Genomic DNA, 25,665 nt, shown 5'->3' with positions numbered 1-25,665 from the left:
TACTATTCACTATGTACAGTAGTCTTTCCAGGTGCTTTTATTTTAATTGGGATCAGGTGTTTTACAGTTCATGTTTTATGACAATTTGAAGTGAAAATGGAGTAATGTTTGTGTTATTCAACACTCGGTTACGTACATGTCTTCAGGTATTCCAGAGGGGCCTCACTTTTTTTTATTGCTGTTCTTCAGTCCAGCCTTTATATGCTATTAATAGTGGGATATTTTAATTTTTTTAAAAACTGTGATGTTTGAAAAAGGTGTGTAAGCTAGATACAGCTTGTCAAGTAACTCAGGTAGCCTAATGCCCATCTGCTCACACGCCCTTACTCTGTGAGCTTTAAAGCTTCTTCCCCATCATGTTGCTAAAATTCAGGTGCTGCATCATTGTATGAACAGACGTGCACTAGTCATGTCAGGTTGGCTATATTTTGGCCATATGCTAAATGCGTTCGGGCTCACACAACGAGAGAAATGTCTTCATTTAAGAGAAAAATGTGACCTATCATCATCAGGTTTGATGAGAATAGAGAATGCTAGAGGAATGAAAAGGCAGGTAGGTGTTATCATCCATGACTGTATAATAAGCACAGATTAACACTTTCAAATGCAATTAGTGATTATGGTTTGGGATTGGCTTCCCTTAAGAGGACAACTATTTTTTTAAAGAGGCACAGAGAATTTACTTTCCTAAAATCGTATTCTTTGTGGATATTTGAACTTTGAAACCCAAAAACTTTTGGCAACGAAAATTACAGATCTCATTGTAAGACTTAGCTATGTGCCTGTACAGTATGTTTATTTCAGCCCACAAAGATAAGCACCCACACTTATGCTCTGGTCAGATAAAGGATTGTTTGGCTTTCAGAATAACTAAGTAGCAAGAGTCTCAGGATCAACTCTTCTGAAAATTTAATTGATATCTGGTATAAGGTATTTAAATATGAGGTTTTGGCATTTAACTTTGGCTTTTTCATACTAGGTTTCCTAATTGTGACATATCTGCTACATAAGGTTTTATATTGCATTCGGCCTGATCGCTGAGATATTTACCAGAATTTTAATTAATTTTGATTTGCATTATGAATTTTCTCTGAATGCTGTTTTTAATTTATCTGATGCTCGGGGTGGGGAGGGGGGGAAACAAGAGAAAACACACAATAGATCTTGCTCATTTCCCTTTCTTTGCTTTTGTTTTACAGGAGACACATGAAATTGTGGCTATCAAGAAATTCAAAGACAGCGAAGGTAACCTTTTGTGCTGCATAATCTTTCATGTCAATAACTACATTGTTAATCTCTGCAGTTAAAATAAGAAGTCTCATATATCAAGGCTTGATTTTAAAATGATAATTATTTATTAGCTCTGTGAATATTCAAGACACTTGATCCTTCATACCTGCCTAGGAACTGCATTATACTCTCCAACTAGATAACTGTTCTTGGTGCATCTCAATATCACCGAGATTGTGGTGCCATACATGGTAGTAAGATCTGCCACTTGGGAGACTGGATGTGATCATAAAATGGCAAAAACTCCTCTTGTAGTAGTGGCTAGCAGAGTCTTTGGGCTTTATCATCCTTCATCTGCGGGAGGGGATTTAAATGTTTGGGGGACTTGAAGGGGTAAATGGAGGAGACTGAGAGAAGTCTCTGTGAAGTTCAGAGGTACAAAGAGGAACTGGGGAGCTCTCAGGCACTCATGGGAGGATTTGAGGGATCTGGGTGGTGAGGCAGCAGCTCTGCCCTTCCTTCAGCAGGCTCTACTCTCCACAGGAAACTTGCTCTTTGCCCCCTCACAGCAGCCTCCCTGTACTCTCTGGTATTTCTGAGTTTGCTGAGAGAAGGAAGAGCTAACTCCCACAAGGCTTACTGTTGCTGGCAAAGTGGGTGGCAGAAGGCTGGACACATGGAAATTTTTGCCAGTGCTGCACACACCTATTCCTCATCCAGTAGTAATAAAACCAAAGATCTGTACAAAGCAAGACTGACTTTCTGACCTGCGCTTATTGGGGGACAGTGAATCCAACTATTCTATCACAGGCAAAACTGGCAATCGATCAGGAGAGCAACTGTCTACCTTGCGTACATCAGAACTAGCCCTGATCCCTAATGGGCTAGCACAAACAGAAGGAGAAGCCAAGTATGAAGTAATAAGAGGAGTCATCCCGGCGCGGTGCAGCTATGATTTGCTGTATACCAAAGCTTTAGCTAAAAGCTATGTGGTTTAAAGAAACAGCAGCCACTTTATTTTAGAAAAGTTTTCTTTTTGTTATTGTTGTAGGTGGCCATGGAGATGTAGTTGGTTACAAGGACTGTAATTTTCAGAGTCAGTTAGGCACAGCAGAGTCAAATTTGTGTCTGTTGTTTTATGCAGTGCAGACCCTTTGCTTTGCAGCTGATTTTGCCGGACACTTGAAGAATGTATTTGGTGAATCTTTCAGCTCTGCTATTCAGAGATCTGTTTTAAATCTCCATTAAAGAGTGTAAGAGGTAATTGTGGTGACCGTCTTGACCAGGTCATGATAGTACTTCAGAATTGGTTTTTGGAACTTAATATGGCTATTCAGTACAGATCCTGGGCAATGAATCTCAGTATTAAACCCTAAACAGGATTATTATGCTAGCTGGTCTACCAAAAAATGAAAACAAAAAATGTGACATTGCCATTAGGTATGGCTTTTCAGGAGTATTATCTAATATCAGTTTACATGAATGATGACTGCTTTTCTGAGTTGTAGCTTGTTGTTTACAAGTTTCTGGAAATAAGACAGAAGTTCTTTTGATGGATTTGATTCAGCCCATTTCACATCTGTCTCGTTAATATGGTAGTTCATTACAAATCTGAATACACTGTAATTGTTTCTATTGCCATTTTTGCTTCACTGAATTTTTGCTGTTTGACATATGCATGCTAAATACGCTGCAAAGAAAGTGTCTAGTTATGAAATTATGTAATCAGGCTGATGCAAGCCAACACCGAGCACTCAGTTTTAAAATGAAATGATTTAGATTGCTCTAAATTATATATTTTTTTAATCAAAACATTTGTGATGATAGTATTTTGTTTTCTTCTTCCCTCCTGCTACACTTCAATAATTTTTTTTTTCTCTGATGATAATTACATGTGTTTGCATGACCTGTGTTATTCTCTCTTCCCTGCAAACCTGTTTCTGCCTTTTGCTTGCTTGGAAAAACAATTTCTCTTCCTTGTTTCTTCTTCCTCTGTCTCTGACTGTTTTTGTGGTACATGACTTGCAAATGTGATTTAGCTTTGAATTCATGCGGTCATATTCCATTTAATATTCCTCGGTTGTGGATAACATTTCTAAGAGATTAAGAACCTTGCTTCTACATATGCATGGACAAATTTACTGAATTAATGGATTTCATTTTACTAAATGAAAAATAGAACCTAATATAATCTTGTTTACTTGACGTTTTGTGGTAGTATCCTCTAAAACCGTCAGTTCAGGGCCCCTTGATGATAAGCAGTGTACAAAGCTTTAGTAAAACACTCCACCTTTCATGAACAACTTTCAGACAACTGAATTGTCAAAACAACAGCAAAATCAGAGTGACTCCTCAGAATCAGTCTCAAGGTTTCGTTGAATCAATATTTGCTCTCCTGCTCTCTGTGGCCACTACAATGGTCTACACTGCTCAATTTCCATTAAAAGCCTTGTAGGGAAACTTACCAGGCTTACAGATATGTACTTTAGTCTTAAAATGTATCGTAGCTTTTGGAGAATAAAATTATTTTAGAATCAAATAGATTTCTTAGGCATTGTTCAAACATGAGCTTTGCATTCCAGTGTTTCTGCTGAGGACGTACTAACCTTGCCAGTACTTCATGTGGGTGACATATTTGAGGGGTGGAGGATGCGTCCGTACACATACATGCATATTTTTTGAAGCATATTAGTGCTCTTCATAATGAAAAAGATAGAAATGCAAATGATTTGTTTCTTACGATTTTTTCTGCTACTGAAAACCTAGATGGTAGTGATGGGAAGTCTGTGAGGGGTTGTATAAAGATAGCACAGTTCCCCAGTTACCTCTCTTCTGGTGCAGAAGCATCCAGGCAGCAGAGAGAGTCCACACCAGAAAATAAGCCTTCACTGAATTTCACTGAATTTTTTTTAAAGTTGGAAGGGACCGTATAGATCATCTAGTCCAATTCCCCTGCTGAAGCAGGATTGCTTAGAGAATGCTACTTTTTCGCTGTAATATCTAGAAACAGAGAATTTAATTATGGGTTCAAAGTAAAGATGTGTAACCCTTATTACTTGGGGGTTTTGTTTTGTTTTATAGTAAGTTTTACTCTGTCACTTTTACTTTGCGCTCTAGAAAATGAAGAAGTCAAAGAAACCACTTTACGAGAGCTTAAAATGCTTCGCACTTTGAAACAGGAGAACATAGTGGAGCTGAAGGAAGCCTTCAGAAGAAGAGGAAAATTATACTTAGTTTTTGAATATGTGGAAAAAGTGAGTTGAGTTTGTACTATCCTTGTCACAGTTAAATCATCAGTGTACTCAAAGTCTTTAAAATTACATTTATTTTTAGAAATTAAGCTATTTAAGCTTAAGCTCTATAAAGAGGAACAGCATAAACTTTAATACAATCTGAAATATTGTAATTGGACATTTATTGTGGAAAGCAACACTGATAACTTTACTATTGTTTTTACTTTGTGTGTTGATCTTTAAAAAAAGTAAAAATGCTTCCATATATGAACAAACTTGTTCAAATTGTGTAGATTGGAATATATATAATTTGCAGAAAAAATTCAATGCAGACTCTATAGTCCATTTAATTGTAAAGCTGATTAACTGTCTTGTGCTATATTGTATAATGAATCTTGACGTAGTCTTTCAAAACAAGATCATAGACTTTTGACCTTGGAACCTGTTTCAACTTTCTCCATCTTTCCTTGTTAAAAATAGGATTTGTTTGTATATTTCTGTAACAAGGCCACTATCAATAGTTGCTTAGAGGGATTTGGCAAAGATGACTGTCAATTATTTCCAATCCTGACCTCATTTGAAACAATTCCAAAATTTCCTTAGATTGGCCTACTACTGCCAAGCATCCTGGTCTGTTTCCAGAGAGAAACAACCTAGAAAGATTGGTCTTTCATTATTTTTGCAACCTTCATGGTAAAGGTAGACCTTCCCTCTATATTTTAACCATTTAACATTTCTTTGTGAAAATCATTCCATAGTATTCAGATACACATAGTAAAAATAAATGCAAGCTTAATTATATGTTATCTCTGTAGCTTTCATGAGATATTGTTCCTTTGATTGAAATTTTCATTTAATATCCTGCCAATGTGATGTTGTGTTCTAGCTGAGTGCTAGTCCTGTTCAGTCAATTGTCTCTTGTGTAAAGATTCCTCACCCTAGATACTGTGTCTCCTTTACCTCAGTTTACAATTTATTATGTTGTATAACTTTATTGCATAATGCGAGGTGACCTATATTTCCCCACAGTAGAAATCAGTTTTGTTTTCCACCAGCAGATCAGTAACTTCTTATGTGGTGGATCTTACTTAGATCTTAATATGCAAAGCTTGACTTGTTCCGCCCATGTTCCTTGTAATTGTTCCAGGCACATAGAATGTCTTTGATCACAAACCAACTTAGAACATACATTTAATTTTGTATTATAGTTGACTTGGCTAAGCTCGACACAGTTGTGGGTTGGAAGAGCAGCATAAGTAAAAGACATTTAATTGATCTGATAAGGTGTATACTTTAAAAATTGGTAATGTTGGTAAAAACACGAGGCTGCAATATCTAACATTATTTGCATCAGAATAAAAGAATATAGTGATAAAAGTAGACATCATGTATAGTCTGTGCCTAATGTAATTTCTATATTAGTGGTCACCTTTATTTTCAGTTAAACTTTGCAGTCTGTGAGTGTTTCCTGTTTTCAGATATGTCAAATAGTTTCCACAATAGTTTACACGAAGACCAGGATGATTTCTATATTTTTGGATGAGGGAAGAGTAGAAGGAATTAAACTAAATGTATTATACTAGGCTAATTTTTGTTTTAACTGGTGATGAGCACCTTGTGTCCTCTAGGGAATTTTAGCTCTGCAATACTCAAATCCAGATTACTTAAATTCACATTTAGTCTAATCTCCTTTATTCATCATCTCCTTAGTTAATGTCTTCATATAGGATTATGTCTCACTGTGCCGATGCTACTATTTTTGTTCGAACTTGTAATACTAACTTCTTGACTGACTTATCCAGATCCACAGGCTTCTATGTGGACAAGAGTCTAACTAAAATCAATATGGTTCCTTAACAGAAAATTCCTTTTCTTGGATCTGAAATGTATTTCTAAAGAAACTTACACTCAAGCACATAAGTTCTGGTATTTATTCACAGATTGCAAAACTTAGAAAAGTTTTCAAATATTATCAAAGTCTCCATTTGTTTTGTCTTATATTTCACTGAATTTCACTGAATTTTTTTAGAGTTGGAAGGGACCATATAGATCATCTAGTCCAACTCCCCTGCTGAAGCAGGATTGCTTAGAGAATGAGCAGGATTGCTTAGAGAATGGCAGGATTGCTTAGAGAATGAATTTGTGTTCATTAAAATATCTTACAAGAGAAACCTCAAAAATTTTATTACACAGCTAAAGAAAATGCTTGTCAAAGACAAGGTAAATTTATTTTAAATGAAATCTACAAATGCTCAAATCCATAATTAAATGAGTTGTGTAAGGCAATATAGGCAAATACTTATTTCTATTTCAGTATTCAGTAAATAAGACACCTCACTTCAAGTGAGCTGCTGCTGCCCATTATTCATTCAGGATTCAGAGTACAAACTCCATTGTACTTCTAATTGTGCAAAATTGGAGACATTTGCTAGCATAATGGGAATCTAAATGTCCTTTTTCAAAAAAGAAATTTACTAGTGTAAACAATTAGTTTATTTTCTTGTCTAGGTATATCCACAAAACAGTTAACGTGGCCATAGTTACAGTAGTGCAAATATGTCTAAGATCAATACAGCTGACACATAGCTATAGGATACTCCCTAGGTTACTTTTTATGCCCCTCTGAGGCATTTTTACATCTGTTACTTCATTTGCACTAACAGGCTTGTGTTGCTTTAACTATACCCATTCACATACAGACATGGTTTGTGATTAATCATAGCCCTGCTAGGTTAAAGCAGCAGAACTAGTTTTACAATGAAGAAAGCAGTATATTAAAGCACAGTTGGATACTTACAAAATGCTGCGCTCTTCTAAACTTTTCATACAGTCACACTGGCCTGGTGTTTCTCTTTAAGCAACTTTATGTAAGTAAATGATGTTTTAGAAATTTTAGGATAAGTGGATTGATGATTTTAAGGATTTGTGGTATATTTGTGATTCACCTTTAAGGATTATTGTCATCACATTTCTATAGACTGAAAACGGCTAGTAGTATGCTTATGATTAAAACATACTCCATGAATGTTAAATGACTGATTTTGCATAGCCGGGCTCACTGGCCTAAGTATGTTGCTTCAGGATGCTGAAAGCATGTTAACTTCTAGCAACTACAGTATAACTCTTTTAAATAACATCTTTTAAACATTTAGAATATGCTTGAATTGCTAGAAGAAATGCCAAATGGAGTTCCACCAGAAAAAGTGAAAAGCTATATCTACCAGCTAATTAAAGCAATTCATTGGTGCCATAAGAATGATATTGTTCATAGAGGTAAGTGTGTAGTTCTTCCCATGGAAATAAGCCCTGGGTAGGAATTTGCTTTCTAAAGGGAAAGATGTTACAGCTTGAAGTAATTTGCATTTAACATAAATGTAAGCAATTGCTTTATATCAACAGAAAAAAAAAAATCAGTAAATTTGGCTGGGTCTTAAGTCTGCTGCATGACTTCAGGTTGTTTTAAAAGTAAGTTCATCTACATACAAAGCTTGTTGTCCACCATCTTTGGAGTATGAATAAAGATTGTATCATATGCACAGCAAAGTGACACTGCTGTACAAACATTGCCAAAGGAAAAGGAATTTTTTTAAACATTTCATAGTGCTCAGTCATTTCACTTTTGAATCTGGTAATAGAATATTAGTAGAAAAATAACCCAGAAGTTAAAGCCTGGTCCCCTGTGTTTTACTCCTGCTTAAGGTGGTTCCTTCCAACTTCTGTGAGTTCAGCTCTGTATATTTACTGCCCCCCCTAAACATCAAGCTCTTAGGGTACATATCTTGACATGTGACTTTATCTAGTTTTATGTCTTTTATCCTGATTTAATAAAATTATATTTTGCTTTGTGGCTTTGCACAAGTAACATTTCTAATTAATGTTTCCAGTAACTTAAAATTCTCATACAATATGCTATTTGTATTTCAGACTGATCAAACAGAAGGAAAATACTTTGTAGTTTTTTATTTTTTATAATTTGAAAAATATACCATATTCAGATAGCGTGATATCCGTATTAGAATAAAAAAAATGGGCTTAAAACTAGAGAGCACACTTTTTCTAAACAAGTGGCAAGAGGTGATCAAGAAAATCATCATAACTGAAAATGTTGGGCACAGCACACTTAACATTTTATTGGTTAACTGAGTAATTAAATGTCAGTTCATTTTATTATTTTGCAATCTGCAGTATTCTGCATATTGGTTTGCTGCCCAGGAATACCTGTAAGCACCTTTTATCTTCCTGTGTTTTGTTGGGAAACACTTTAAAAGACTTCAAAAGGCAGAAAATTAATTCTGCGTGTTCACAGACTGAATTGCTGGAAGCTGTTTCAGCAGTGGCTTTTGCAACGCTTTGTTTATGATTGCATGAGTATCTCTAAACACATTATAATGAAATAATATTTGTTGACGAAGTTCAAAATTAAAATGAGAACCTAACAGTGGTTTTTTCCCCCTCTCTCACTCTGATACTCCAGATATCAAGCCAGAGAATCTCTTAATAAGCCACAATGATGTTCTGAAGCTATGTGACTTTGGTAAGTTAAATAGTTAAATGCCTACTTCTTACCTTTTTAAAGAAAATCTCTTGCAGTGGAGTTTTACCTTATGAGAATTCTACAGTGTGTACTGTTTAAAACCCATTTAGTGTCGGCTCTAAGGCTTTGAAGAATCAGCACACAAGCACAAGGCCCATGTGAGTAATCCCCAGAAGACAACAGGGTAGAGTGTACACTGTTCCAACAATCTGTATTTTTATTCTAAATGCTACATAAACACAGAATAAAATATTGTTCTCCCTAGAAATCTTACAGTTTGGCTTGGTAAATCAATTCTGTAGTGCTACCCAAGGGCACTTTTCAGTGAGAGCAGTTTGAAAGCTGCCATTTCAAACCTCTGCAATTTTGAATGAAAAGAAGAACTGCTAAAAAAATAGATTGAAGTAGTTTTTTAGGAACACAAAAAAGGCATTTTTCATTTGCAGTGCTGCTTATTTCTTTTAATCCTGAAGGCATTTTTGCTTAAGCATTCAGAAACAATAACCATTCTAGGAAAAGCCTTAGGAGATTTGGTCCATATGAGTGCTTTGAATTACGGGCAATTTATTCTGCAGTGTAAGGAACCACATAGCTCCTACAGAACACCAGGGTGCTGCTGCACGGTGCCCTTGATGCCTTCACCTTTTTGGTATCCACAGGCCTCCCATCAGCACCGCTGCGGCTCTGTCTGCGCCCAGGTTGTCCTGGCAGCGTTGCCCCTCTCCTGGGCAGCATCTTTCCCTTACCCCACGCTTATTTTGAGGGCCTTGCCCTGGGGTCGGAGGGGCCAGGGCTCTCCCAGCAGACACCTCATTCCCTCTCCACCCCTTTACCCCCTGCCCCAGATTTGGGTGGTCAGGGGACCCAGTTGCTGCCTTGTACAGAGATTAACAACCAATTAGCAGGCAACACCTGCCCCTGACCAACATGTGCTCTGATTGGGGCTAAAAGTATCGCAAGCAGGAACAGCCAATAGGGGCGTGAGTGGATCCTGATGGGAACTGGTCTTCCTTCCCCGGCCATGGGGAAGAGCCTTTGCTGGCCCTTGCCCACCCTCCCTCATTTTTTTGGGGTATGTCCCCCCTGAAAGTAACATTCACCATGGGAGTTGGCAGATGCCACCAGCTAACAAATTTTTGTGCATGCAAACTTTTGTTAACATCCTCTGTGCAGCAGTGTTACAGGAAAATAAGCAGACGGACAAATGGTACAATCACATTTTGGACAACAGTTTTCTCACTAGATAAAGATGATATGAATTCTTTGCACAGTGATGTTCTGCTTCATTGGCTTGCCCATGCCATACTCTCCAGGCGCATTCTCTTTTTGCTCTTGGAAAAGACATGCAATCACAATGTACTCATGATGCTCAGTACAACCTTAAGGAAGGCACAAACTAACTTATGGGAAATTCTGTTGTTCCTATTGTTCATGTGGGTTAGTTTGAATTTTGATCCATGTTTTAGATTTAGTTGGATTTAAAATTACAAGCAACCGATATAATTTGGGATCAATTTTAATTTTTTAGCCTTTTGCTAATTGACATTATTGCTAGTAGCTTAAGCTATTACTGTAAAATGTCTGTCAGAACAGGATTAGCCACAAGCATTTCCTGAACATGTACAGATTTGGATGTAATAATTTGATTTTTAACATGAAAAGGAGGTTGTAGCAAGGTTGGGTGTTGGTCTGTTTTCCCAAGTAACAAGCAATGGGAGGAGAGGAAACGGCCTCAAGTTGTGCCAGTGGAGATTTAGTTTGGATATTAGGAAAAATTTCTTCACCGAAGGGGCTGTCAAGCACTGGAACAGGCTGCCTAGGGAGGTGGTTGAATCACCGTCCCTGGAGCTATTTAAAAGACATGTAGATGTAGTGCTGAGGGATGTGGTTTAGTAGTAACTTGGCAGTGCTAGGTTTACAATTGGAATTGATGATCTTAAAGGTCTTTCCCAACCTAAATGATTCTATGATTCTGTGATTTCATGTCTGCTGTCTGCCTACCTAACTTAAATCATGTTTTGGAACGCAAGTACTTGTCACATATAGTACCACATTCCTCATGTGATAACAAATGCGAAGAAAAGGTTTGTTCATCCATCCCAATGCAAATATTGAAGTAATTGGGTGTTTCTGAATAGCCCAGTGGACAAAACAGTTTTAATAGAAAATTTCATAAATTTCTAACAAGATAGTTCTTCATAATCCTTGTGCCATGTGTTCTGTACATACTGTGCTAGATAAAAATGAGATTGAATGTGGTGCTTGCCTGGACACATGTTGTGTGGGTGTCATTTCTGCCAATAGAAGTGGAAAAAGAGAACCGTACAGAATGCCGATTACAGCAGAAGCATCTGACTGTTGGAAGTAGTTAGGCTTTCTGACTAGAGTGTTTGCTGTTTCAGCACCAGAGCTTCAAAATTACTTGTTTTAGCAATCTCTTAATCTCTGTATGATGCGTAAGCATAGAAATCGTGAAACACAGGACTGGAAAAGACCTCAAGAAATTCTCTAGTTCTTCCACCTACTCAAAGAAAGGATTAAGCATGTCTGTGTCATTCTTGACAGGTGTTTGCTTAGCTTATTCTTAAACTTCTGAATAATAGAGGTTCCCTAGTGTTTCTAGGCACGTATTTAAGTACTTGCATGTCATTAACATTAGAATGCTTTACTTTGTGTCTAACTTCAATTTGCCTTATTTCTTTATAAGAAAGCGACAACCTTCTTTTTTTCCTCACGCCTTTTTGTTTGACATCTCTCCTACCGTGTTCCGAGTTGTTTAAAGTCCTTTCTTGAAATCTCTTATTTTGCTTGTTCTCCCTCCTTGCATCATGATGCATTTGCAAACTCTATTGCTTTCATAGTTGCTCTTATCCAAATTGCCTTCTGTCTTCATGTTCTAATTTATTCCTTCTCACTGTTCGGAGTTTGGTCTAATCTTCTCCCTGCTTCTCTTATTTTTGTATCAAAAAATTCTTCTCAGTACTTCAGAACAATTTGGAGCAAGGAACAATAGGCTAACTGCACCATGACAAAAGAAAAGTAATTGTGCCCCTAGAAGGGTATTATGCTTTCGTGACTTAATAATCCTGTCATCGTTCACCATGGTGTCATAGAGTCAGAGCAGTAGCGAATCCGTGAAATGGTTTCTTACATCACCCAACAATATATAGATGACACTGAAGCCCATGATGATAATTCTTCTTTCTGTCTTGCCACGTCAAATCCGTGCTGCATCTAGTCTGTAAAGTTGGGGGCTGATTTTTCAGACTACGTTAGCTACTGATGATCTGTGGACATAGTAGCTGCTGACCAAGTTCTAGTAGACTGGCCTGGAGGGGAGGAATATGCACCCTTGACTTGTTGATTCTTCTCTTTCACATGGGCTCGTGGGCTGCCAGGCTTGTGCATTACCTTAGCACATGCGTTTATTTGCATTATGTGACATCTTCCCCCTGCCCTGTCTTGTTTGGGACTGACTTCCCACTGTTTGAGTGTCCCATTTCTTCAGTGTAGCTGCTGGTAATCTTCCCTCTCTTCCTTAAACATGTGAATGAATTCAGCCTTCCAATATCTGAAGGGAGCCTACAGGAGAGCCGGAGAGGGACTCTTTGTCAGGAAATGTAGTGACAGGACAAGGGGTAATGGTTTTAAATTGGAAGAGGGGAGATTTAGATTAGATATTAGGAGGAAATCCTTTACTGTGAGGGTGGTGAGGCACTGGAACAGGCTGCCCAGGGAAGTTGTGGATGCCCCATCCCTGGAAGTGTTTAAGGCCAGGCTGGATGGGGCTTTGAGCAACCTGGTCTAGTGGGAGGTGTCCCTGCCCATGGCAGGGGGGTTGGAACTCGATGATCTTTAAGGTCCCTTCCAACTGTAACCATTCTATGATTCTATGAATTTTTCACTCACAAGATTAATCAGATGTGTCATGCAATTTGAAACAGAAACAGAGCTGCCTAAGCAATTCTAAATATAGTAATGGTTAGAAATTTACCCAAATCCAATGTTACGTGTAATAAAAAATTCCTTTCCAGCTTTTCTTCAGCAACGTCAGTAATGTTCATTAGGCTTTATGAGAACAGACCAGAATTATTATTATTTTGGGACAACTTTGAAATGTCTGTTCCTCATCACATATGCCTTTTAGTTTACTAAGTCTTGATGGTAGAGGTATCTTGCAAAAAGTAACAGCTGTAACCTATGTCAGTAACAAATTTATCATTGTTTTCTCTCAAATCACTATTCTAATAATAATAATCTGCATCCAAACCTTTACTTAACTTGGAGTAAATTAGTGTTCCACAGGAGTGAGTGGGGCTAGGCTCCTTCACTAAGCTGCCAAATGACATATGCTTTCAGAATACTGAAAAAAAATCTTTAAAAAATTACAACCTTACAAACATAGTCGTGTGGGAAAAGCAATTTTGGCAGCTTCTGCATAAGAACTCAGATATGAAGAAAAATGACTATTGCATTTAAGTAGCACTTATTGATTCTGAAAATGAAATTGTGCCTTTATACCTCTGAGACACTTTGGAATTTTTATTCTTTCTTCATCATTCATGCTATAATGAAAAGACTTATAGTGATTTCACCGAAGTGAATTTTGGACAAAGTTTTAATGCCACATCCTAATAAGAAAGCATTTTGAAAATGTTTCTTCTGCATTTCAGTCCCAAAAATTTGTCTCAGTTTGAGCTTACACATCTGGAGTCTTGCTGCTGAGATCTGTCTGTCCTGTCTCACCTCATTATTAAACATTTGTTTGAAAACAGTAAGACACTTGATACTTTTCTGAAAACAGTGCCAGCATCTGCCCTAGAGTACTTCTACGTGAAGAATCCAGTAACATCATTACTGTGGTGCTCGGCTGGCTTTTTATAAGTGGAGGAGGATGAAAACAAAAATCTAAATTATTCCTACATCTGGGTTTTCCACTGTATACACTCTTTTCTCAGTCAGTGGTCACAATTGTTATGCCTTAGGACAGAAGTTTTGGTACAATTGCAGGTAAGTATACATTTTGGTTTTATTCTTAACAAAATGATGTGGAGGAGGAGGTTAATTTGGATGTGGCTTCTGATCCTAGTTCACAAGGAAGCCTTGTTACAAATGCAATCCTAAAGCAGATGGGAAGCTGACACGTGGAGTGAGCCAAATGCAGTTATAAAACAGTTTGGTTGCTCTGTGGTAGATACCTGCCTTTTGTAGTTTTGAAGAGATGACTTCGTTCCTTGCCAGGAGTGTCCTTAGATGAGAATAATACGTAGTTGCTTGACCAGTTTAAAAAATGGAATGCAGTCAGACTGTAGTAGTTAGGATCAGTGACTGGAAAGGTCCATTCCCCATGCATATGTTATGTTTCTAACGTTATGAATCTTCTTCCATGAACAGCATCTCAGTGAAAATCAGTGGCAATGGTTCAATAGCTTGCATAGCATAGTGACAGATAACTTTTATCAATCAGTTTTGATTATGGCAAAGCACCAAGAATAATCACAGCCTTCTGAGAAGAGTACACAAGTAAAGTAGTCATTAAAGTAGACATGCTGACTTTCACTGTTGTATCAATAAAAACTTATATTTCAGTAGACAAGCAATTTTTGTAGAAATTCTGCACTGGGGGTTGTAAACAATTTGCCTCGATTTAAATAGGTGTAATCTCTTACTGCCAAAATCAGTGGTGATATGCTTATTGTATTTAAAAGTTAAATTAAAAAAATAAAATATTATAATCTTCCACACTCTTTCTTTGACAGGCTTTGCTCGTAATCTCTCTGAAGGAAGCAATGCTAACTATACAGAATATGTGGCTACCAGATGGTACCGCTCACCTGAACTCTTGCTCGGGTAAGTACATTTTGTAGAGCTGCCATGACAAATCTTGACTGATTCTTAGCATTTTTTCAAGCACCTTTGGTAAGATTTACCGATGGAGAACTGTGGTTGATTTAAAGGGAAGATGTCAAGAGGCTTCCCAGTATTCATTAATTTTTGTTCATTTCCAGTAAGTTTGCATGAATCATTGACATGTTGACCTGTCTTGAGCTGAGCAGTGCTTAACTGATTAAAATATAAAGCTGAATTATCACAGATGTACTTCAGATTCCCACCCCTCATTCCCTTCAAAAGAGGTTTCCATGGTAGTCCTGTAGCCTGAAATGTTCCATCAGCCTTGTGGTGAATGTTGCATTGCAATGGCAATGCAGCCTTCACCACGTTACACTCCTTTTTCTCTTCATCCTTTGGATCAAAACTGTGATTTGGTTGTTTCCCAGCTACCCTTTACCAGCACTGCTGAAGTGGCTCAGAAGGATAGTGCTGGCTTTTTAACTAGTCAGGAAGAATTTATTGACGGAGGCTGTATGAATCATTTTAATAAAGCACTGAGAAGTTAGTGTTGGTAAGGAATTGGTAGCCACAGGATGAATCAAAGAAGTACTTGGTCACCCCTAAGATTCTTTAAGCAAAATGTTTCATGCTGCTGAGAAACAAGTCTTTCTTGGAAGCTTTGATTAATGCTGAACTAGACATTTCTTGAATAGGTAAGGCATTAGATAGTAATTGTTCTGTCAATAAAGTCATCCCTGTATTCCCAGAGCTGTGCTAATCTTAACCAAATTGGTATAGGCAGTTGCATTGTTATGTGCAGAATAGTATGTTAAAGTTGCCACTAAAAACCTCAAAGCTCAGTTTTTCGTATTTTGGAGTAAACAGATATTATTAAGCTTTCAGCAAAGTGTGTGTGTGTGTATGTAAGTGTAAAAAAAGACTTGGAAAGAAAGCACCGATTGTTGCCTTTTTAGTAACATAACATTTTAGTCTTTGTATGTAGTAGTAATGAGGATTTAAGAGGAAGAACATGAAAAGCTTGACAGAGGTAGTATTAGTCTGACTTGCCGTTTTCGAAACTGTTTTGTTACCAAAGGAAATTTAGCAGGAATCACTGGAATCGTTTGTAATTGACTAAATTTGTTTGATTAGCTTGTAGAGAAGGGGAGGGGGTACGTGTATTTAATGCACATGACTTCAACTTTGCTGGTGTATGTTTTTAATGCCAAGTTTTTCTGGCATAAAGTGATGTCTGTTTCTTGGCAATGCTGTTCTATTTCCCAGACACTCATCTTACCCATTCCCCCTTTTCCTTGAGTTTACCAGCATCTAATATTCAAAAGTCTTCACAGGATTATTAAATACATACATTTTAACAAATACAGTTTTACTTTCTCAATTTTTAAAATGTGTCCCAGAGAGGTTTCTGTTTTGCAGTAGAGTTCAAGACTTACATTTCAGGAGAGGAAAGAAATCACTGCCTAATTATTCACAAAACATCCAAAATCTACTCACTTTGGAGAGCCTCAGGTAACTGTTAGTGGAGTACTCTGTACCCTTTGATGACAAAATATTGCTAAAAGCCAGAAGATTATAAGGCATACCAAATTACTAGATGAAAACGTGTTTTGAAGAATCTAATTTGTGCAGGAATAGATTATAGTACTTCTGATTTGTGGTCTCTCAGTCCTGTAGGACTTATTTCATTTGTCCAGCCACATCAGTCTTGCATGTTTGCCTGTTGTGATCTGATGAGACTGCTCCTGATAATCAACAGGAGTCTTGAGGATGCCTTTTCAAACAAAAAAGTTGCCGTTTACTCTGCCACTGTCTTAAGAAATGGGTGTTTTGTGATTTGCTTCTGTTTGACTACAGAGGAAATAGTGGAAACTTCTTAAACTGTTATTCATCTTCCTTTGTTCTTGTGAGCAAGGAAAGGTAATGGTCCCTGGCTCAAAGGAGTTTTAGCCCATTCCTCAGTTGTAACCCTAGATTGTTCTCCAGTGCACCACCCTACAGCAGCCTTTTCCCCATTTCACATTTCAGTGAAGAAACATGCCTATTAAAGGGGTTGCAGATAAAGATGTGCTTGTTTTTCTGTCATAATAAAGAGGTAGGTTTTCTAGTTGCACTCTCACAAACTGTTTTGCTTGAGGAGCCTCAGTTTTTCAGTACAGGCACAGAATATCTTAAGAGCAAATCCTTGGCTCTGGAGTCTGTTCTCGTCTGTGCTGCCTTTTGCAGCGTGGAGAAAAACTTCCTTGGCTTTCAGACCTGACCTGATGTGTGGATTGGACTAGCAGCATCGCAGAAAGGACAACCATTGAGTCTCTAAGCAAATCCACAAGTAGACACTATGCAAGATTAGTGAGGGAATTATGAACCCACGGAGCTATTGTGGTAGTAGTACTTCAGGAGTTTTGGCATGCTCTGCTTTGCCACTGGTTATTCCTTGTCAGCAGTCAATTCTAATGGGGTAAACTGATTTTGTGATGATTGTTTGTGAAAGAACTGCAGTCTCACGTCAGATTCTGAAAAGAAATGGTTCTTGAAATTTTGGTGTCCTACTTCAGTTTTCCTAGCTACTGTTTGCTACTTGCACTAGGCATCTCAGTGGGCCTGTAGCTTCACTCAGGCTATTGTCCAGCTAGAAACACTTTCTCACCTGCACCTAAGTAAATCATCACAAGGGCGACAGGGTCCTCTGACCAAGCGTCCTCCCATAAAGTGAAGTAACTAATCATGAGTAATCCATGGGGAAAAGTCAGATTTTTTTTTTTTTTTTTTCTTTAGTCTGAGGGTGTTCTCTCTCTAAACATCTTTAATCATCATCATAAGGAAGGAGGGAAGGGAACAGATTTAGGATAGGATTTCTCACCTGCAACTCCGGGTGCTGTCTTATTCCAGAAATAGGCAAGCCAGCTGTAACTTAAAAATCTCTTGAAGCAGAGGTTGAGTTGTTGGATTACAAGTTTCAAAAAGAAGAGACTCAGTGAAATATGTTTTCAGTTTAGTCTTTGTTCCAGCCTTTATTCTTTTTATATACTTTTTCTTTGACATGAGGAGATTCTCCAGTCATTCTGCTCAAAGCATAAACATCCAAAAGAGATTCTTGGAATAAGTTGGATGTTTACAAGATTTTTTTTTTTGTACAAATTCACCAAGGAAGAACTCAAGCATACAGAAAAGGAGTTGCTTTGGTCTATAGTAGGAACAATGAAAAGCTGAAAGTATGTAATGCGTTAGCTTTTGCACAGTTGAGGTAGGCAGCTAAAAAGCTTGCTGAGAAACAGAACCTTAGAGTGAAAATCAGAAACTGTCCAAAAGGATTCTGTTTCTTCAATGTTCCTGCCTTTAGATTGAATGTTGCAATAGTCTACCACTCTCTTCTTATTATACAAACTGCCATTCTCTACATTCCGATTTTTCTGTCCTACATTTCTTACAAACCATCCTTAAGCCCATGATCTCCTGACTAGAGTATCCATATTGCCTCGTCTTCCAGTAAATACCCTTGCGTGTAGTCTCAAGAAAAGCTGGTATAGCCCATGCTGGTGTAACATTTGCACCACTAAGTTTTGTTTCTGATTAATTCCTTACACCTCTTCATTGCTAGCCTTGCTTCTTTTGTCATTAGCAGTTTAAAATACCAGGTGCCATCCTGCCCACCATACAACATTGTTTGCACACACATAGATCATCCATCAGAATTTCACCAAACCAGGAATTACTTATTTTATGATGCTTTCATTGCTTCCTCACCTGTGTTTTTTAAGAAATAGTTTTCAGGAGCATTCTGTTTTCTCTCCAATTAAAATTTCTCTGTGTGAATGCTGAAACAAAGATTTCTTATAATGTCTGTTCTCCCAGCGGCCAGACCCAGTATATCCCCCTTAATAGGACAATGGAAAAAGGAATGTAATGTGGAAATAGAGCACAGTCATTAATCCCTGGAGAGAAGAGTAGGTAGTGCTAGTTTAACTTGGAATGATAACTGCTTCACAGTCAGAAAGATTATACTTGTATGTAAGATTTTTCGCAAAGGTAACCAGATCCTTGAGGGTACTTGAGAATTCCTCTCCTGCCTTTTCAAGCAGTGATACAGTAGGCAATACAGAGCAGAAACAGAGGGCTTGGTATTTGAGATAGTTTCTTCAATATCAATTTTTATTTTGTGTTGCAAGGAAGCGGGCCGCGGGAAATACTGCCAATAAATTGGAACAGCTCAGTAAGAAGACAGTGCCAGTGGGTAAAACAACATTGTACATTCGCTTTACAGAGCCCCTTATGGAAAGGCTGTGGATATGTGGTCTGTAGGCTGTATCCTGGGAGAGCTGAGTGACGGGCAGCCCTTGTTTCCTGGCGAGAGTGAGATTGACCAACTCTTTACCATTCAGAAGGTGCTAGGCCCACTGCCAGCTGAGCAGATGAAGCTCTTCTACAGCAACCCACGCTTCCATGGCTTGCGGGTAAGAGAAAGCTTTGTTCTTTTTTTTTTTTTTTTTTTAATTTACTCATGCTGTATTCATATTATAGTCATTGTTGCCATGAAGGTTCTTTTCATTTACATGGTGCGTTGTCTATTGCGTGTATTTCTGTGTAAGTATAGGATAGTTAGGCATTCATAATTCAAAGTAAAATTCTGATTACACCAGTATTGCGTTTTATAAATATGTTCAACTTACTGTTAAAAGTTGATTAAAGATTTCATTTAATTTCTTTGACTTTTTTGGCATGCAAGTTAGCATTTATACCCAGTTTAGCATTGCCCTGCCAGGTTTGCTCTGTGAGGTTTAGTGGCATAGCTCTGTCAGTTCAGAGTGTGGAAAATTAATGCCTGCTGTCTTAAGGCTACTGTGTTGGAAAAATCTGGGCCATAGATGCCACTATCAAGGCAGAAGAGCTTTTGGCCTTATATTCCTGGGGAGTTTACATCAGCCATATAAGTAAAAAAACTCTTCCTACTGATACAGCATTGTTCCCCTTTCAGGGGTTTGCCAATATCATGTAACGACAGAGACTCACTAGTGTGGAGAAGCCGCTCATGTTGGGACATGCAATATGGCAAAATCCCAGAAGCCATATATAAGTAATATCTCTGTTCTCTTTAACAGTACCCAGTCATTGATTGTACTCATGTTTCCTTATAATTCAGATTTGGTTGTAATTTTTTATTAATGAATGTTGCTTAGAAAGTTGAATTTATGGGTTTGATAAGTGGTCTAAAATCGTTAGTGTAAAATCCTATGAAGAGACATACGAAGGTTTTAGGAGACCTGATTTGTGCTACAGACTCGAGATTTGAAAAGAGAAAATTTAGAGAATGAGAAAGGGAAAGAGGAGGAACCTAGTTGTCTTAAAGCATGTTAAAGGTTGCCATAAATTAGCTGCTGATGATAAGACAAGAAATAGTTGACTTAAGGTGTTAGGATAATTATTTTAGCTACAAGGATAGCTAAGTCCTAAGGGGTTTTGTTGAAGTTTGTAGACCCTCCATCAGTGGAGGGTTTAAAAAAAAACTATTAGGCAAGCATTTCTTGCAAGGTCCTATGTGTATTTGATGCTGTTTAGAACAGTGAGCTGGATGGGATTTTCTGTTTAAAAAAAAACTATACCCCTTTTCAGGAAAGTGATGATTTAAAAGTTGGAAGCAAAATAAACAGCCTCTTCAACATTATTTTACTGCTGTTCTAGTTGTGCAGTGTAATCTTATTTGGATAAATGCTCTGCAATGTCTTAGGATGAGAATGAACTATCTTTTGTAGCTTTAAAACAGAATGGACCTAATGTGATTAGCACAGGGTTCAGAATTATGAGTCTCTGTTCTCATCCTGGATCATGTTTTATTACTTGGCCTCAGACATGTTGCTGCTGCCTAGGCCCTATCTGTAAAGTCAGGATACTAATGATGACAACAATGATGAATGCCTTCTAATAGAGAGTAGTTTTTGTATGCTGAAGTAAAGTCTGAATGATGGCTTAAACATGAAAAATACTAAAGAAAATGTTGGTTTGAAATGTGATATTCATTAGTTCATTCATGGGAAAAATTTATTCCACGCTATAAAATAACATTAAAAGTACATTTTTTCTGAATGTAGTATAGTGCTTAATAGTGGAAAATCTCCTGTTGCATAGCAGGTAGAAGGTATGCTGTGATCATGCAAATTATTATTTACAAGCTGGATCTGGTGCTGGGTGTTCACAAGATAGAAACTAGCCCATAATGTGAAATTGTTTATCCATATGCTTAGGCTTTGTGAATTTCTACATTGCCATAACTGTGAGTAAATTCTGTGTGTAGCCCAGAGTTGAAAAAATTCTATTATGAACACTCCAGCACCGTGTGCACATGTATACAGATCCACTTTTGCATATTTTTTCCTCTTTTTTTCCTGTTAATTTCCTCCATGCATATATATATATATACACACACACAGAGTTTTTCTCACTCCTGAGGTTTAGATAGTGTTTAGTGATCTCTCTTCAGTCCTTTTGAAGCAGAAAAATTCCATAGTGTGTTGAAGGCCCAAGGAAATAAAATAATACGGTATCAGAAAGTACCAATAGGCTCATGCCTTCGTGGAAAATGTAAGCAGTAATGTATGGATGTAAATATTGTTCTACAAATAAGTTATAAATAGGCTGGAGAATTTGAATAATCCCAGTGAGTAGCCATCTCATATTACTGCTTTGCAGTAATTTTTCATGTTTCCCTGATTATTCCAGATGTAAAATTTTCTTTATGATGGTCACTCTACATGAAGGTAAGAATATTTTGCCATTCGGTTCATGTAAAAAGTGGAGGAAACAAGGAAGCCTTGGTTCACTTAAGTTACTGTCTAATATCAACATAAAAGACTTGGACTTAAAAAAATTCTCAATCATTAGGAAACCACTTCAAAAGAAGGCAATGTAAAAAGAAAAATACAGAGACTATTTAGGAACAAACACATTCAAACTAATGTTCTTTCATTTTCCTTCAAAGCTCACATAATGTAACTTATGAAAAGTAATGCCAGTACAAACGATGGGTAGTAATTCATAGTGGTCTAACACTTATACAGTGTGCATGCAGTGCATTTTGCTTCCCAATAAAATGCGTTTTTGGAAATGGTTATTTGTAGTGGGTTGCTCTTTAAAGCATAGGTTTGAAGCTAGTATTTAATCTGAGGAAGGTGAACATGTAAATATATGCACCTAACTGTAACGATCCTTACCTAGATGTGAGAGCTGAAAAATATACAAGTGAAAGTAAAGGAATAAAAGTCTTTAAGACTTCTATTCCTTGACATTTTAGACCAAACGTATAGTTCTGATATGCTTTTATACTGTAGCAAACTTCCACTTAAAATGTTTGTTTATCTTTGTGTTTATTTTTTGTTGCAGTTGTCTGCCTTAATCACTGACTTGAATTTTATTGTTTTCTTGTATTTTCAGTGATTTTTAACTATAATTCAGTAATTTATGTGGGTTTATTTTATGTATGACTTGAGCCCATTTAGACATACACTGATAGCTTTTAAGTACCAGTAGACGAGAACACTGCATGCTTCCTATTGTCAGTATTCTTGCTTTGATGTGTTAGCTTAGGAGGACTTTTTAGAAAATACATAGGATGTGGATGGGATCAAGCCAGGCTACAACTGAAACACTTGCATAGTATTAGGCAAATTCCACAACTCTGGGAACTGCTAACGAAGTGTCTGGATCTCAGTTGTGTCATTTTGGATAAACAAAATGACACAATAATGCCTATAGGCTGCCTGATTGTTGGTTTGGTTTGGTCTTTTCCAGAGGCTTCTCTGATATTCAAAGGCGTAATTTTCTCTAAAATCGGCATAAGTTGGATCCATGAGGTTTTTTATGCAAACACTGGCATATATGCTTAGGTTTTAAATTTGAAGTTACCTCACTGAAATCAGTTTATCTATTTGCTGTCAGTTTGACGCATGCCGCGGTCTGGAAATGGGTCACTGTTGTCCATTTCTTTTCAACTCATTATACTTGATGTTACGTTATAGCAATGAAATATTGAGCAAATCTTCTTTCATTTGATAAAAAGAAAAGATTCTGTCTTCATTTTATTTGACTACTGTCTTGTAAACAAGGCAAGCAAAAAACCCCAATTCTGTGCTTTGTTTTTTCTTTCAAATCATCCCTGCCTGTCCTGTTCTTCTTTCCAGACAGGACTAGTTTCAAATACTACCTTCATCGGGTTTTGTCTAGACACTGGTTGACAAAAGATGCCCTTCAGCAGGGTGCACTGCTTGTGATGGTGTTGCCAGTTCTTACTACAGCATGACCACAGGAGTAATCCTGAACTTCCTGAACTTTAAACCTTTGGGGTTTTGATGTTTTTAACTAAAAACATTTTGGAATTGTCTGTTAATCTTTGGTACTTAATTAGTACAGTATTTGCGCTCTCAAATTCTCTCAAAGCTATTTTTAATCCTTATTTTAAATATATATTACCTATGTTATTTCTTAATCTATTTTAAACCTCCCACCTCTTGTCAATCATAATGCCACAAAAACATTTATAAATCTAAGTTGTTATTACTCATTTGACAGAGGTTCCTGGTAGACTGCCCTACTAATCAAGAATACTTTCTTCGGCTGACTAGATGTGTATCGTACATCAACAGTTATTTGTTTCATTATAATGTTTCGTAACGTTTCATAAACCATGAACTTTTTCAGTGCATGTGATTCCCATTAATTACATGCCTTTATTTACTGTATAGTTTCTATTTTTTGAAACACTGTATTCACATAGACCATGTTTACATTCTCAGTATATTTATGCTATATTATTTTTACAGTTTCCAGCAGTCAATCATCCACAGTCTTTAGAGAGAAGATACTTGGGAATTTTAAGTGGTGTATTGCTTGATCTTATGAAGGTAGGAAAATATATGTTATTTTCTGACTGTAATATGTAGGGAAAGATGTTTGTTGTTTCCTAATATAATACGTCTTAAAAGCACTTGTGAACTTCCTTTTGAGATATTTTGATATCACCATTGTTTGTAGCAAGGCTTGATATTTCCTAGTAATCAGGAAGATATCCCTTGCACATGCCTGGAGAGTCTGTTCAAATTTGACTGGTTTGATAAACAATATGTAGTTCAGACAAAAGAATCACCATTGTTGGCAGCAATATGCATTCACACTGACATACATTCAGATGCACAGGTTGCCTTAGTAATGCTGGAGTATGAACTCTCAACCTGTAACAAATTTAGATAAATCCACAGAGTGTTAAACTAACCTGAGTTGTTCATTTGTTGTTGGATAAGCAGGAGGATGTGGACAGTTGTCAAAGACAAAGTAGACACACAGTAATTTTTATTTTTATTTTTATTTTACCTGAGCCCTTAATCCGCTTGCTATCACACACCTCTACACAGCATGCATGTTAAGTTAGTCTTCAGTCCTGTTTTGGAACAATTCAGCTAGTTAACCATGGCCAAACTAGGATATGGTTCTGAGATAATTTCTTACAGGGGATCAGGAGAAGCTGGCTCCCCTCAAAGTGGCCAAACACTGTAAAGCATTGTGCTGTGCATTTGTGCCATATTCCTGGGTATGCAACACATATTGTTGTCCTTATTATTGTACTATAAAAACATCACTGTTGTAAGCTGCAGTGCAATCCTCCCATTATTTCATCCACAGTAAGCTGAAAAGAAAAAGTCTTAGTGTCAAAAATTAGGTTTAGAATCACAGGGTACCACCTAAGAATTAAAGGCAATCTGGGGCAAATATGAAGTGTGGATATGGCTAATCAACTCTAAATGAGTTGTGTGGTCCCAAGCCCATCTGCACCAGTTGTCTTGGAAACCAGAGGTCGTCTGCTTTGGGGGTATACTTGGGTGTTTACTTGCTTTTAGCAGTATTGATGTAGCCAGCAGAAATCCACCAAATTTGCTCTACTCTTTTTTCTTTAATACAACCAGTTCAAATCCCTTTCATTTAATCTCCTTGCCTTATGAAGAAAGCCAGCATAGCTTTTATCTTGTTTTCATGGAGTCCACAAAATTAGATAACCTGGTGCATATAATTACTTGTTTTGGTATTATACATTCAGATAAACTTTTTTTCTGGCGTCATAGTTAGCTGTAGCTCAAGTTGTAGTAGCATATGTTACAGAACAGATATTTCAGGATCATTCTTCAGACTATTTTCACACCTGCTGGGGCAGGGTTTATTTTCATTTTATCCTAATTTTTATGTTATATCTCAAAGTCTTTTGTGTTCTTTCACTGTGATTTAAAAGTTACGAAGTTGTGAAATGAAACACTTGAATTTTAGGGAAACACACGTTTCCAAATAATTTCATTCCACTTTAAATAATTCTTTCAACTTTCCTGTGTGTGTTTCTCCCTACAAGGTGAGAAAGGTCAGGGATTCTGCAGAGGGGATATTTTGTGTTTGGCCTACATTACTTAATTCAGGAGTTGGAAAGTTGTTAAAAAATGAGCAAAAGACAACTAGAACAGAACAGAAAAGGTTCGTGGTTAAGTTGCATGCTACAAATGCTGCACATATTTTGCTGTATGTCTGTCTCTTCTCCAGATGCTGGACAGTCTGTCACATGTCCACACTTGGTCTGTTCCTCATTATCTGCATTCCCAGGGACCTCAAGTCTGATTACTAGATTAGTGAATAACCCACACTTCAGTTTATGTCAGCTAAAGTAGTGAGTTCTCGATATCTATTTAGAGAGTATTTCTGGACTAGATTAACGAAGAGACACACATTTGTCCCCGTTGCTCTGTTGCTCCTCTCCTCCCCTCTCCACAAATCATGCTGTTTTGCAAGTCTGCATTT

General features: G+C 37.3%; 1 protein-coding gene across 1 annotated transcript in view; it reads left to right on the top strand.

Moving 5' to 3' along the window:
* The window catches only part of CDKL5 (cyclin dependent kinase like 5), a 76,002-nt gene that overhangs the window by 25,801 nt on the left and 24,536 nt on the right, over nucleotides 1–25,665 (top strand). Inside the window, 7 exon segments of the mRNA XM_074151517.1 lie at nucleotides 1,200–1,245; nucleotides 4,348–4,484; nucleotides 7,616–7,736; nucleotides 8,938–8,997; nucleotides 14,757–14,847; nucleotides 19,109–19,298; nucleotides 23,655–23,735. Coding sequence (XP_074007618.1) covers nucleotides 1,200–1,245; nucleotides 4,348–4,484; nucleotides 7,616–7,736; nucleotides 8,938–8,997; nucleotides 14,757–14,847; nucleotides 19,109–19,298; nucleotides 23,655–23,735 — 726 coding nt within the window.

Source organism: Numenius arquata, chromosome 1 (genome assembly GCF_964106895.1).
Source record: "Numenius arquata chromosome 1, bNumArq3.hap1.1, whole genome shotgun sequence".
In the NCBI taxonomy this organism is placed as follows: domain Eukaryota; kingdom Metazoa; phylum Chordata; class Aves; order Charadriiformes; family Scolopacidae; genus Numenius; species Numenius arquata.
Note: the sequence above shows the minus strand (reverse complement) of the source record. Positions and strands in the feature narration are given on the sequence as shown.